General features: G+C 32.2%; 2 protein-coding genes across 3 annotated transcripts in view; one reads left to right on the forward strand and one right to left on the reverse strand.

Annotated features, from left to right (window-relative positions):
* LOC132747024 (serine/threonine-protein kinase ULK4-like) overlaps nucleotides 1–11,030 on the reverse strand; it is a 34,691-nt gene extending 23,661 nt beyond the window's left edge. The window contains exons 1-14 of the mRNA XM_060736328.1: nucleotides 10,907–11,030; nucleotides 9,480–9,636; nucleotides 8,385–8,624; nucleotides 7,357–7,513; nucleotides 6,549–6,734; nucleotides 6,152–6,230; nucleotides 4,941–5,031; nucleotides 4,211–4,346; nucleotides 3,682–3,757; nucleotides 3,315–3,519; nucleotides 1,851–2,137; nucleotides 1,300–1,378; nucleotides 693–800; nucleotides 303–386 (exon numbers count right to left, since the gene is read on the reverse strand). Of these exons, the coding sequence (XP_060592311.1) occupies nucleotides 303–386; nucleotides 693–800; nucleotides 1,300–1,378; nucleotides 1,851–2,137; nucleotides 3,315–3,519; nucleotides 3,682–3,757; nucleotides 4,211–4,346; nucleotides 4,941–5,031; nucleotides 6,152–6,230; nucleotides 6,549–6,734; nucleotides 7,357–7,513; nucleotides 8,385–8,624; nucleotides 9,480–9,617 (1,866 nt within the window). The 5' untranslated portion in view covers nucleotides 9,618–9,636; nucleotides 10,907–11,030. The remainder of the gene's footprint in view (nucleotides 1–302; nucleotides 387–692; nucleotides 801–1,299; nucleotides 1,379–1,850; nucleotides 2,138–3,314; nucleotides 3,520–3,681; nucleotides 3,758–4,210; nucleotides 4,347–4,940; nucleotides 5,032–6,151; nucleotides 6,231–6,548; nucleotides 6,735–7,356; nucleotides 7,514–8,384; nucleotides 8,625–9,479; nucleotides 9,637–10,906) is intronic.
* Nucleotides 11,031–13,911: 2,881 nt separating this feature from the next.
* The window catches only part of LOC132747025 (E3 ubiquitin-protein ligase NRDP1-like), a 30,416-nt gene continuing 30,240 nt past the window's right edge, over nucleotides 13,912–14,087 (forward strand). Inside the window, exon 1 of one of the 2 annotated variants that reach the window (XM_060736329.1) lies at nucleotides 13,912–14,025. The gene's annotated coding sequence lies outside the window, so the exon portion shown is untranslated. The remainder of the gene's footprint in view (nucleotides 14,026–14,087) is intronic. The other variant, XM_060736330.1, reaches the window with a different exon arrangement.

Here is a 14,087-nt window from a genome sequence, read left to right on the forward strand (position 1 = left end):
TTTAATTCAGACCATTTATATAGGAAAATACGTTGGGAGGACTGAAACAAGGTCGGATATGACAGGGAGTCGTTGAAATCAGGGGGTCGCTAAGGCAGTCTCGACTGTACATATATATACCCATATATTCCTTTATGTATTAATCAAATGAAATATTCATAAATATCATGATAAGAATCAGCTTCCTAAACTGGTGACGGTCAAAAACGTAATCAAGCAGGCTCCTAGCTACATAGAATACACAGGAAGTACTAAATCAAGAAATTCCCTCTAAAGGTCAATGAAAGTTCAAACTTACTTACCCCATCTCTACAGCTACGGCATATGACGGCAAATGTCATGGATGGAATGTTCCAGTTGTCAACACTAGTACCCTGTTGTTCTTCCTGCAGTTAATAATGTCATTGTTTATATACAATAAATATTGTCAAACTAGCATGGAGGACATATGTAAATGATTTTCTATACTTATGACCATGAGCGACTAGAGGTACTGCTAAAACACTGTAGTGAATTAAATTTAAGACTTTATACCTTTGGCAATTGTATGTGGAAACATATTTCCATTGTCAATTGTATGAAAAAACATATTTCCATTGTAAATTGTATGGAAAAAAATATGCCATTTTGCTCTTATTCAGTTTTGCAGTCACTCTGGCCAGGCTATATCTACAATTTTTGTAATAATTTACCTGTAAGGCAACAAGGTAGACAAGTTCACCGAGTGCAGGTAGAAGACCTTGTTTTATCCTGTTGTTTTTTACATTTTCCCTGAAAATTTCTGTGATCCCCGTCAATGCCTGCAAAATAATATTACAAAGTTATTCATCATTACAAATATATACACAATGACAACACATCTAAATAAGATATAATGAGAATTTAACATTGTACATATTAATTCATTGAACCCTTCGCCTGTTGGTGGCAACTGGTTTTACTCAACCAACCAGTGCAGACCAAGATCATGGTCTGCAAAGTTTGTTTGAACATTATTTATTCTCAAAAGCATATACAATGTACATATAAATAAACAACAAACAAAATATCTTTACATAGATCTAATGAAAAAGTATGAGAATGAAAAATAAGTCTGCACAGTTCACTAGTCTGTCAGTTCATATTTTAAAATTATCCCTAACACCATTGACAAATGGTATTGTCCATATTGAAAGAAGGAAAAGTCCATTTAAGATATTTAGCGAAGAAAAGGTTTTAGGATATTTAGCAAGAAATGGTTAATGATAGTAAATAGTTATTTCAAAGAATGTGATAATTCAAAGAGAAACGAAAACATACCTCTGAGATTTTTGTTGATTCATCTAAAGATTCTGTGTTACTGGCCATCACAGCTATTACTCTAGCAATCTTCACTCTCCTGAATTGAAGGAAGAAAATGTTATTTATAATGTTCTTTATGTTGATTTTTGCACTGATTTCAACACATTTTTGGACAAATCCACATATCTAAGTTTGCCAACCTAACTGGCTTTCCTTGATATTGGATGACTAACCAACAATTACATTTTACTCTGGAAGGGACAGCCTACTTTTCTGGACTTGATGCAACAAACATTATAATTTGAATATTATTACATGTATTTATATATGTATACACCTGTAAGTGTCTATAAAAAGTATTATTATCTATAAGATTGTATTTACATGCTTTATGCAATAATCTTTTCAAATGAATTGAATCTTAGCCTTTCCATAATTTATTTGTACAGCATAAATGACATTTAGCTGCTTCTTAATCTATTTTTAGATCAGGTTCAATAATCTATATTTAGAAGCAGGTTCTATAATCTATTTTTAGAAATTGGTCTTGTATAACTAAAACCACTTACACTTCTGCATGAGTAACTTCCTTCAGTTGTCTGGTTAAAACAATAGCAGCATTATTCCTCATAAGGTATGTTGACACCCCTGTATTACCACATAAGGCTATCAGATAATGATACAACTGTATACGTTTCTGGGAGGGCGGACCTTTCTCGGAAACGCTTATAGTGTCCAGAATTGTCCTCAAATGTCTGGTTTGGTCTTTCTCTGGCAGGCTGCCAAATTTCTCGGCAGATATTGGTGGTACTGGAAGTGTCTTGGCATCGTATTTAGCAGTGGCTGGCCTTTGAATCTAAACAAGAAAAAAAATTTCCTTGTATTATATCTTTAATATAGTTTATGTTAAAAGAAAATACTATAGTAAAAACATTCTTGAAATATCTTGGCCAATGATATATAATTACAGTCTGATTAACTGATAAATTTCAGAGGCAGTAGAGTTATAAATTGCACGAAAAGCATAAACCAAGATTTTTTTTTTCAAAATTTTTGCATGACAACAATTTCAACAACCATAACAACAACTACAAGGACAATGACAACGCTGTGATCATAATTGCTCAACTTTTTCATCAAAACAGATGAGCTGAAAATAAAACAAGATTGCATTTGTAAAAAATGCTATGCCACCGCATAAATACAACACTAAAATAGTAATGTAGGAACACATTTTTTTTGTTTTGACCCCAGGGCTTTAATTTGTTCAATCTTGCTAGAGGTTCACTACACAATGTTTCATGCAAAATATCTAACCTCTAGCCTTTGTCAATTTAGAGAAGATGATTTTTTAAGTTTTTACTATATACATATGAGGAAAACCTATGACCCCCGGGGCAGGGCTAATTTTGACACTAGAGGCAAAATTTGAACCACTTTGGTAGAGTACCTATAGATAATAACACATACCAAATATCAAACCTCTAAGCCTGGTACCTTCAGACAAGAAGGTATTTCAAGTTTTTACTATATGTACATATAGTGAAAATCAATGACCCCCGGGGCGGGGCCGATTTGGACCCCAGGGCTATAATTTGAACAATCTTGGTAGAGGTCTACCAGACAATGCCTTATGCAAAATATCTAAGCTCTAGGCCTTTTGGGTCTTTACAAGAAGATTTTTTAAATTTATTCTTATAATTCCTTTTGGTTGCCATGGCAACCAGAATTCTGCATGGAATGAAATTCTTTGAACAATTTTGGAAGGCCTTCACCCAAGGATCAATCCTGCCAAGTTTGGTTGAAATTGGACTAGTGGTTTTTCGCAAGAAGATTTTTTAAGTTCACTATATAATCTATATAACACACACACACACACACAAACAAACACACACACAGGTGAATCGCTATATGCCACCGCATCGCAGATGCTGCGGTGGCATAAAAACATTTCCCTACTTTTAAAACTTATTTCATTACAGAGTGGGTTTTATTTTTCACACATTGTCAAAATATCAAAATTAAATTTTTACCTTGGGATTATCTATTATGGATGAGATGGCAAAATCTGTTGGGTGATAAATCAAATCAAGTATTTCATTTTTAGTCTGTGACAACTCAGCTGTGTCTTTTCCTGTACCAAGTGGCTCCCTTGTGGACAGGGGTGAATGTTGCTGTCTATAAGGGGAGTTAACTCTTAGACTATCATCTGGGGGCACTGCAGTGTGAGGTCTAGCGCTGAAAAGTAATGACTTTTGATATTATTATTTTCACAATCTGTTAAGAGCAAACAAATGCAAAAGAATAAATGTACACACCAGTTTTTTTTAAAAAGCTTAGTTTTCATGAACTAAGAATCAAGATATACTGCAATTATAAAAGTTATGAATGTAAACTGACCTCAGGGTGAAAAGACTAGCACCACCGTCATCTGTGGGCGCTGTTTTTGGACGCAGAAAATCACCACCAGATGTACCTGAAAGTATAACTTGATCTTGAGTTCACTGTCCACTATGACATGGCTATATTTGATATAGGTGTTGATAAGTGAACACATGTTTTTAAAGCTGAAAATATATCTGTTAAGTAATAAAGAAGATAGTATTGAAAACAACGTTTACACAAAATTTCAAAAGTGAGATAATTATTAAATCAGAGTTACAAACCATGTCATTTTATGTTCATATTTCAATGGTGGAAAACCCATACTATGCATGTAGTAAGTTTGGTTATATAAAAATTGCTGATTTGATTAGGCAGATGAGTAAATCCTCTCATCTGTTAACTAGCTGTATAGCTCACTTGCATGAAAGAATTTAGAATCCCTAGCAGAATTTAATCCAAAGTGACAAGGGATTAACAATGTCTCCAAGCATGATTGTAATAATAAAATTCATTACTTTTGTGTTATACATGTATATGTCATTACCTGGTCTAGACGGTGAATCATTCTCTTGAACATTTGTCATGGGTCTGTCGGTCAATTCAACAGTCTTAACTTTACCCAGCACTGACCCTGTACCATCAACAAATACACTGCTTCTAGCTGTTGTTGCCATACTGCCCTGTTATGATAAAAGAGAAAAAAATTATCAGTTAAAATCATATACAACCTCTGCAGACAGATTGTTCTTGAGAGGTGTTGCTCTAAAAGAATGTTAAATTTATTGCAAAGTCTGTGGGGAAGGAAAGGAAAAAACTGAAACTGTTATTGTAAAGAGAGAAATATTCTACAAATGACCACGCTGTAGAAGTTACATGGTAATTTCCTATCTTATATTATAACATGCGTTTGATCTAGCATTAAATCTATGGACTGGTATTTAAAGCGTGTCCTGAATTTGTTTAGCTATAAATTCAAATCAATGTTAGATTAGATTTTTAGACAGATATTTTCAATTTTAAAACTATAATCATACAATGTATTTCAACTTAGTGTTAAAATGTTTAACATCTCTTCTCTTATGCTCTATTTAAGTTATTTTGAAATCCCTGTCTTTACGACTTGGTTGTCCAATTTCAAAACCAGACAAATCTATTGCACAAATACAACATAGATAAGACTAATCATAATGCTGAACTTAACTTCTTAAATTTTCAAGTTATACATTATTGTGATAAATTGCGGTTGTTAAAACACAGAAATATAAAAGAAATACCTGTACATCTTGGGACATGACCAAGTCTTTAGCAAGTTTTAAAAGTTTCCCTTCAAAGAATGGATGTGTGACTAACCCTGGCCAGCCAAGTCTGTTGAAAAAATATATAACATATCATATACATGTTTTTATCACACATCCATGACTCCGAAAAAACATGATTTCAATTGTTTATATTATGATGTGATGTTATTTGCATTTCCCAAACATGAAAGCATAAAGACATGCTAAATATTAGTGTTACACTTTATGCATGTCAATGAAAAAGTGTGAACAGTTCTTATTTTGGGTATGTGATAAATACAATATTATATTCATGTAGATTCAATATTAAATTTATTGAACTTGTTGAATAAAGCAATACATGCATTATGCTTGCCAGATGCTTGCATAATATGGTTTTATTCAACTTGTTAAATAACTTTAGTATTGAACCCTAAATCATTTAATATTCTTTAAATATTACATATATGATTAACTATTTCAGGTACATAAGGCTTTAGAAATGATTATCTTTTCTTTATTTTTTAGACAGTGCAAACACAGAAAGCCAAATGTAAACAAAGAGGTATTTTGACTTCCATACAAAGCATGAAGAGATATATTACACAGCTTTGCTCGGCATAGTTTTATTTTCAAGTTTTGTTTGTTTGTTTCATTTTACGCCTTTTTCCAACAGTATTTCAGTCATATAGGCAGGTAGTTTCCTAACCATCATTCCTGGAGAGTTACATCAGTACTAGACTACCTTCCTCCGCGCTAAACTACCAAAGCATCTCCCGGGGATCGAACCCACGCCAGAGAGGTAACTGGATTAGAAGTCTTTGACTCTAACCCCTTGACCACAGAGGCAGTTTTATTTTCAAGTAAAGGATTCAAGTAAAGTAAATTGATTCAACAAAATTAATTTAGAACTCAAAGCTTTGCTTACAATTATACTGTCCTCGTAAAAGCAATCAAACAAACTTAATCTAGAAAAACATTAACTCTGCAAACTTTGTTACTCAAATGACAACCTGAATTAATGGTAATAGAAGAAAAATTCACCCAACCCTTCCTTATTTCAGCACAGGTTTTACTAAAACTTGGGTTTAGCATCTGACTTTATAGAGATAAAGGGACAAGTAGTTCTAAACAATAATCTGAACCACACAAATAAATACTTGAATATTGGTGAAGGTACGACAATAAAGAAATTCTTTTTAAAATACCTTTTATCTGGATCTTTCTGAAGAAGTCCATCGATCAAACTCAAAAAGTCATGTGATGGTTTGGATGAAAATCTTGTTCCTGAAATTATAATTTTTTGATATATTACTCTGATACTCTGAAAAACTGCTGGCCAACGTAAAATTTCTCCAACTATTATTATCAAATGTCAAGTTATCATTATTGTATGTCCTTGAAAATTTAGCATGTGCCATAATCGTCTCACTGGGTGCCTGTATAACCCACTGACCACCCCACACCCGCAACTCCCCATTCGAAATTTGTTGAACTATATTTAGGGGCGAAGCAATATATCTTGTGTTATATGCTTTACTAACATCATATCTGATATTATATTTCATATCAATTTCATTATATATAACATTGTATAAAACGTACCTTTCACTTTTGGTGGTGCGTAGCCTTTGTTCACTATTTTATCTACAAGCTGTGGGTATGACTCTGCTAAAAATGGAGGATGACCTGTGAAGAGCTCATACAGTACACAGCCTAATGACCAGAGATCACTAAGCAATGTGAGTTCTCCCCCTTGCAACACTTCAGGTGCAATATAATGTGTATGCCCTGAAATAATTCATCACATTTAATTTTACAATATACAATAAATCTGTCACTGCCAACAACTAAGAATTTATAAAAATTATAGCAGCCACTTAATTTGCAAACAGGAAGTCTATTTTTAACATTTCATGTCTGAAATAGTGAGATCGATTATGAGTCCAAATAAAGCAGTCTGTGAAAATTTATTGCTGACTCTAAAGTGAAGATAATTTTGATCAACTATTGTGTCCAACTCCTAGAACTAACCAGTATTGGTATGGTATAGAAAATGTAATCTTCAACATGCTTTTTTTCTATAAACATTGGTTCGCGTGTTACTGGAACCACAATCAAGTTTGCTCATACAACGAACACATTTCATCCAAGACTTGAAAGTGATCGGTTAATATAAATGTAAACCCTTACCCCCAATTAATATCTTAAATGGACTTAGCCATCTTTTAATCTGGATACGACCATTCATGATTTTTATGTAAAATTTCAAAATATGCACTGACTGAATAGTGGACAGTATAGGCACAGATCTTGGTCTGCATTGGTTGCATTGGTAGATAAAGTCAGCATCAGCTGGCTAAAGGCTACAGAACTTTTTTCACTGTCAAAAGTAGTAATTTTTTTAACCTACCAGCTGTCCTTGACCTCCTATCATCAAGCTGAGATTCTGTGGCCCACGTCTCGCCAGCATCAGAGAATTTTTGGAACAATTCCTCAAGGTTTTCACCTTCAACTTTAGCAAGACCAAAATCTGCATACTTCAGAATCCCAGGTCCATCAAGTAAAATCTGAAAACAGAAAAAAAACTTTATTTGTGTTTATATCTTTTCATAGTTTAATAAATACATGGGTATTATCCTGATGGTCATTGTTTGACCAAAACTGGTAGATGAATAAAGCATCCTAAACCTACTCTGGTGTTCTTGGTGTGTTGTTCCACATCCTTTCCTTGTTAACTTAATTAAATACATGTTGATTTAACTGTGAAATTGGTCGATAACAAACATGTAATGGCAATATTCAAATCACTATATTGTAAGAAACATATGTAATAATTTCATGCATAAAAATTTACAGAAGGTAAAGCATATCAATCCTAACAAGTCACAGTTTAGGCATGTAAACTTGACTTTGGTCTGAGTTAACTTGTAATCAAATTTACCGGATAATAATTGAAAACTGCTTAATCTATGACTAGATGTATGTTCAGAGTGTTCCCCATTAAAACGTTACTATACCAAAATACACGTTATATTGGTGATTGACTGGTCAATAAATCCATAATCTGCAAAAAGAGAACCAGCTTTACAGCAACATCTTCGATATTTGATATTGAAATCCCTATGACAGTTTCGAATCCAAAGCAGGACTAAATCACTACACTTTAACTGATTACAGATAAAACCTTCTATTTTCACTAATATTACAGAATAACCAAGTATACTTAAAGCCCAAGTACACACATGCTTAGAAACATACCTGTACTTGAATGATTTTCAATGATCTTTACAACTTACAATGATTACTGATCAAATCTGAGCTTCTTTTACATCAAACAATCATTCTATTTAGTTCAGTTTAGTTAGCAATCCTTAGATAATCATTCTTTTTATGTTATTTTATTCATCTGTAATAAGAATAATAATAATAACAACATACCTTTGAAGGTCTCAGATCACAGAACAGAATGCCTAGTGAGTGGATATAATGTAATCCTGTCACAAGATCTATCCCGAAGTTTCTGACAGAGCTTTCTGGAAGATTTTTATCTTGTGAGATCAGATATTCTAAACTACCACCGGTACAAAGTTCGACGACCAACCAGAGGTGATTACTGGTCTCATACCATTCGTAGAACTTGACTACATTGATATGTTGTATGTCATGAGTCATTCTCACCTGAAATAAAGTCACTTCTATTTCTGTTGGTTGGGTTATTTTAAAGTTAATAAAAATGTATTTCAGTTTGATCATGTCAGAAGCTATTAAGGCTCTTTAATCTGTTCTATGAACCAACCAGTACTATACCTACCAGTACTATACACTGAGCTCATGGATTTTGAGTAACACCAACATTATAAAGACTATATAGCAACTTCCCAGGTTCACTGTAAAAGAAGACAGACCTCCAGTGATTCTCCAAATATTGGCCAGAACAAGCACCTTGGTAGAACCAGTGACCTTCTGTAAGCTACCTTTGTAGCTTCCTCTGACATATAAAAGAATCCATGGTCGGATTTTAACCCAAAGCAGTGAGTATAAAAGAAAATGAGACAATTGAACATTAAATAGTTATAAAATATTAAGGTAACCTAAGGTAATTTTTTGATTCAGTAACACTTAAGCATTACCAAAGACTGTCCAGCCCTACATGCAAAAGAAGGCATCAGAGTGACCTACTTTTTATCAAGCAATGATTAAGCATTATTATTATGCAGGCATCTAAGTAGAAATATCAAACTTCTCCAAGCTACACTTGTAACTGTATTGCTTCCTCTTATAAAGAAAGAACAATATTTTGCCTGCAAGGTTTGAACAGCAGGTAAAAAAAGATTCTTAGTCAACAACCCTTATCTTTTAAACATGAAGATACCAGTTATCTTTAAAAAAAGTCATTTCAGATGTAACTGAAATTAAGTCATTCCAAATAAAATTTCCTTGAGCATAACAGATTCAAATAATTCATCTGAAATTAAAGTTTGTAAAAACAAAAGAGAGAGAGAAATAGAATAGACTTCCTAACTTAACACTTACTGTATTTGTAACCTCTGGACGCTTGCATTTCTCTATGCAATGTATTGCTACAAAATTTATTGTCCCTTTTCTACGACCTTTATATATGATAGAATGATCTCCTCTTCCTAGCTCTTCATACAGAACAAAGTTTTCCATTTTTCTCTCTATTTCTCAGCTGCAAAAAAGACAATCATTAGTAAAGCTTGACATCATATTTATAAAATAAAACTCCAGTGAGTCATCATTTAAGAATTAAAGAATCAAATACTTATAGTACTTATAGTACTTATACTGCAGCTTTTTTTTCTCTTCTTTGGGAATGGTGCTGGTACCAGACTGATTGGGAAAAATGCGCTATTTTTACTTAAATTGGGAATTTTTTTTTAATGCATTTTTTTTCAGCTACAAATAAGATAAGTCATCATGAATTAAGATAGGTAACAGCTGCCACTGTCCAGGTAGAACTATTGAGTGATGATTTATATGGATATGTTGGATTTAAATGATTTCAGAGAAATCACTTGGCCTTTTGGAAATTTTTAACAGCCATTTTGGGAATTTAAACATTGGAAATTTTAATGTCTATATACTATTGGGAACAGTACCGTTTTAGGGTAGTAATTAGAAAAAAAACACTGTACTGCATGGAATAAAAGTTTGTGATCATTAAATCTACATAATATATAGCATACTCAATATTTTTTTTCCTCAAAATCAAGTGAACAATTGTTTCAAGAACAGTTTAATATTAATCGTTGTAATATTATATTACATCTTGCAAAAGTATATTTGTCACGCAGATATGCGAACTATACATCAATACAGACACATGTATGTTGTGTCAAAGTGTGTAAAAAGCATGTAAAGCTTGATCAGGACTTAAACATGTAACTCTCGGAGGTCCATTTTAAAGCTCTTCTGACTTAGCTTGTAACCCAGCTATCATTAGATATCAATATGATATGTTTTATATATGTAAGGACCACCTAATTTTACAAGCAGCTGGTCCGTTAGACCATTTTGATTTTCTGGTTGGTTCAAGAATTGCAATTTAGTCGAAACATATCTCTGTTTTTTAATAATCGAAACACATATCAGTTTTTTCAGTTGTAAAATGATGTATCTCTGTCACCAGTCTTAAGCGTATTTTACTGAAGTTTTTTTATTATTTTGAGCTACCTAAATTTCAAATGCAGCCCTCTGGCTTACCACCTGTTAAAAAAAATGTCGAGTCCTGACTGATAAACATTCACACAGTAATTACAAATACCATTTTAGAGTTTGTAGACATGCATGACATGCCTCATGGATTGATGGAAATTCAAGTTCAATCTATAAATTTTGATTTTTTTTTGTGAATGATGAATTTGTAATTTCTCGTGACAGATAACAAAAATCTTCACAATAGATCTATTTCTAAATTATACGAAAGGATTTTAGCTAACCCTTTTTATTCATTCATTTGCTTGAAGGTGATTTTACGAGCCAAAAAAGAAATATTCTAATTCCTCTCAATTGTTTACATGTATCTTGGTTTTTCTTTCAGATACTTTGATTGGCTATTAGCTGAGAAAAATGCTAGTTTATATCCAATCAAAAATAATTTTGTAAACCTAATACTATTAATTGAAGCCAAAGTATTAAAATTAACCTAAATGACATTATTGAAAGCAAAATAAATTACTACAGAAATCGGAAGAAAATCAAAGGGTAACACACGTTTGAATCCGAAATATTTTTAATGTAAATGTTTGATTTTATTGTCTCTTTTAATAAGTGATTGATATTAAAGATGAAATTTTAAATCCATGACGCACTAGGTTTATTAATATAAAACAGGGTTTTTCAAATAGACTTATAAATATTTGAAAGACCCTGTGTAAAAAAATGATTGCAAAACGTTTCTGTTAGTCACCATTATCTTGCATTGTCTCCGGTAAAAGTTATTTTCTGAAAAAGATAGTAATAAAAAAAAATTGGGCGGAATAAACTTGAGGTCGCTTTGAGGTGTGAGTTAACTTGTTATCAAATTTACCGTAAAAATATGTATAATTTAAAAATACTTAATTCATGACTAGAGGTATATTCAGAGTGTTCCCCATGAAAACGTTACTATACCAAAATACATGTACGATTGGTGACTGGTGCCACTGGTTGACAATTAGCTTACTCTGAACCTATTTTATCATACCATTTGTGTCATTGATAAGATAACAATTAACCATTTGTACCAACTGTGAATTAATGGTACCAACAACCAAATGATCTTGCTTCTAAATTTCATTCTTATTTTTACCCAGTTGTTATTGTTAATTCTTATTTAATAATTTTATCAAATGTAACAGACATACATTTTGTTGCCACTGCGCATTAAATGCTAATTTCGCTTTATTATAATAAACATAACCTTAAAGTTTTTAAAATAATATGAAGACAGTTAAACAAACTGTTAGTTAATATTAAAGTTCACCAGATTCATTTATAATTAAAGTCACTGAGGGCACTAAAATACCGTCAGACGCTAACATTTATATTTGATACAGCTGGACAGTACATATTATTTACAACTACAATTTGCACTATATAATAATGCACAGTTTATCGTTCAAATGTTTTTAATTAACAAACAAACAAGCACAAACTTGCTCAGTGTCTAAATATTATTTTCCTAACTAAGTCTCTTATTCACTAGGAAAAAATCTGCTTTTGATCCTAATTGATGAAACTAAAATTGATTCCCTCGTATTGGTCTAATAATGTATCAAAGTAAGTAACTATTTTAGGATCAAGATCACAGATAATACTGCGACTACAACAAAACAAAAACATAATACGCGGTGTGTTCAAATATAAATCTATCTAGAACGTAATTTTGTTCAATTTGCGGAAAACACGAGGGAGTGAAGGTTATCACGTAGATATACACGTTAGCATTACATTGATAGCAATTCATTAAAATCCGTTCATTTTATCTGTGTTTATACCTCGCTATATATTGTTTACTCGTATACTGTACGAAATACAAAAATGGTTGGTAGAAGATCAGTGTATCATTGAAATGCAGTCTTATACATGTATAAAGAATCGTTTTTGATGAAATCTGTTCTGAATATGGACAAAATGAAATGTTTATTTTTCGTCAGTTATTTGTTGGTTTAATAAATTCAAGTGTGGGTGAATTTCGACTGAAGATGCACCCCATAACCGTCTGTCTAAAACAGCAACGTCTGCCAAGATGGTTGAAAGAAATAGTTAACACAAATGCAAGATTCACCACTAAGCAAATAGCTAGTTTCGTTGGCATCTCATTTGAAGCATCTCATACCATCCTTAAACGTGATTTGAAAGTGAGAAAGATCTGTGCTAGATGGATTTCACATTAGCTGATAGATGAGCAGAAAAAGGACCGCGTGATATGCTAAGTTGTACTTTAAATGAAGACCCACAACAGATAAGACTAATGTCTAATCCTGGTTGACGATGCGTCATCGCACACAGGCGGTTATGGTGCAATACTTTCTGAAACCCCAAAAAGTCATTGTTTCCCTCATCCTCCGTATTTACCTTGTGACATTATTTTTATTTCCAAAACTAAAAAATACTTTTCAGGTCGTCTTTTTTCAGCGCAAACATCTCGGTTCTGCAATATTCTAGTGTCTACATAGTATACTTAAAAATACTATGAAAATGTCTTCAAAATAAGATCTGGAGACTGAAACTTTGTTTATCTGTTAAAGGTGAATACTTTGAGGGAACAAAATAAAAAAAATCAATGAATCCTATGAAAAATCACATTTTACGTGCTTACATGAATTCATATTTGAACACTCCTCGTGACGAAGAGCACAAAAATTTACTTTATATAAACTACTATCATATTCATATTGTTCTCTTGAAAGTTAACATAGATGTTAAGCTATATAAAAGAGGATACTAAAATACTATTATTTATACAGCTAAAAAGATTTAATAATATAGAATAATTAGTATTATAAATTAATTAATACAATGATACAAAGTGATCTGTGGTTACAAGAATAGAACTTTAAGCTCGGGGGCCTATTCCCATTGAAGTCCAATGAACCAGAAAGGAACAAGATGTAACCAGCAAAACTTGTTTAAATATGGAAAAAATATTCTAAAATAATTTAACTTCGAATGATGTTAGGATTTCTAAATAAAATCATTAAAAATGTTCAAAAATTTGAAGTGTAAAATACCCTCACTAGTTTCTGAGGCTTGACAATTATTACATGCTATATTATCACAGAAGGTTTACATAATCACAGAAAATAGGAAAAAGAATTTAAGTTGATTAAGAAGAATTTTAAATATATGAGGATAAGTTATTGAGAATATTTTATTTTTATCGTGTCCAAAAATATCAGTGAGCACTATTGGAGTCATTTTTTCGCGAATTTAGCTTCATTTCGTAAATTAATATCTGTACAATAGTTATCTCCCTTTGCTTGAAAAGCGGAAGTTGACCATCTCTGCCAGAGAAAATATTTGCGATTTTTTCTGGCCAAATTAACCGTATTTTAAGCCGTTACATGCGTAAATGGTATTGTTTTAATATTTTTATGAACTAATTGCTTGCTTAACACATGCAGTTTGACGGTTAAA

Source organism: Ruditapes philippinarum, unplaced genomic scaffold (assembly GCF_026571515.1).
Source record: "Ruditapes philippinarum isolate M1 unplaced genomic scaffold, ASM2657151v2 ctg914_1_1_1_1, whole genome shotgun sequence".
Classification (NCBI taxonomy): domain Eukaryota; kingdom Metazoa; phylum Mollusca; class Bivalvia; order Venerida; family Veneridae; genus Ruditapes; species Ruditapes philippinarum.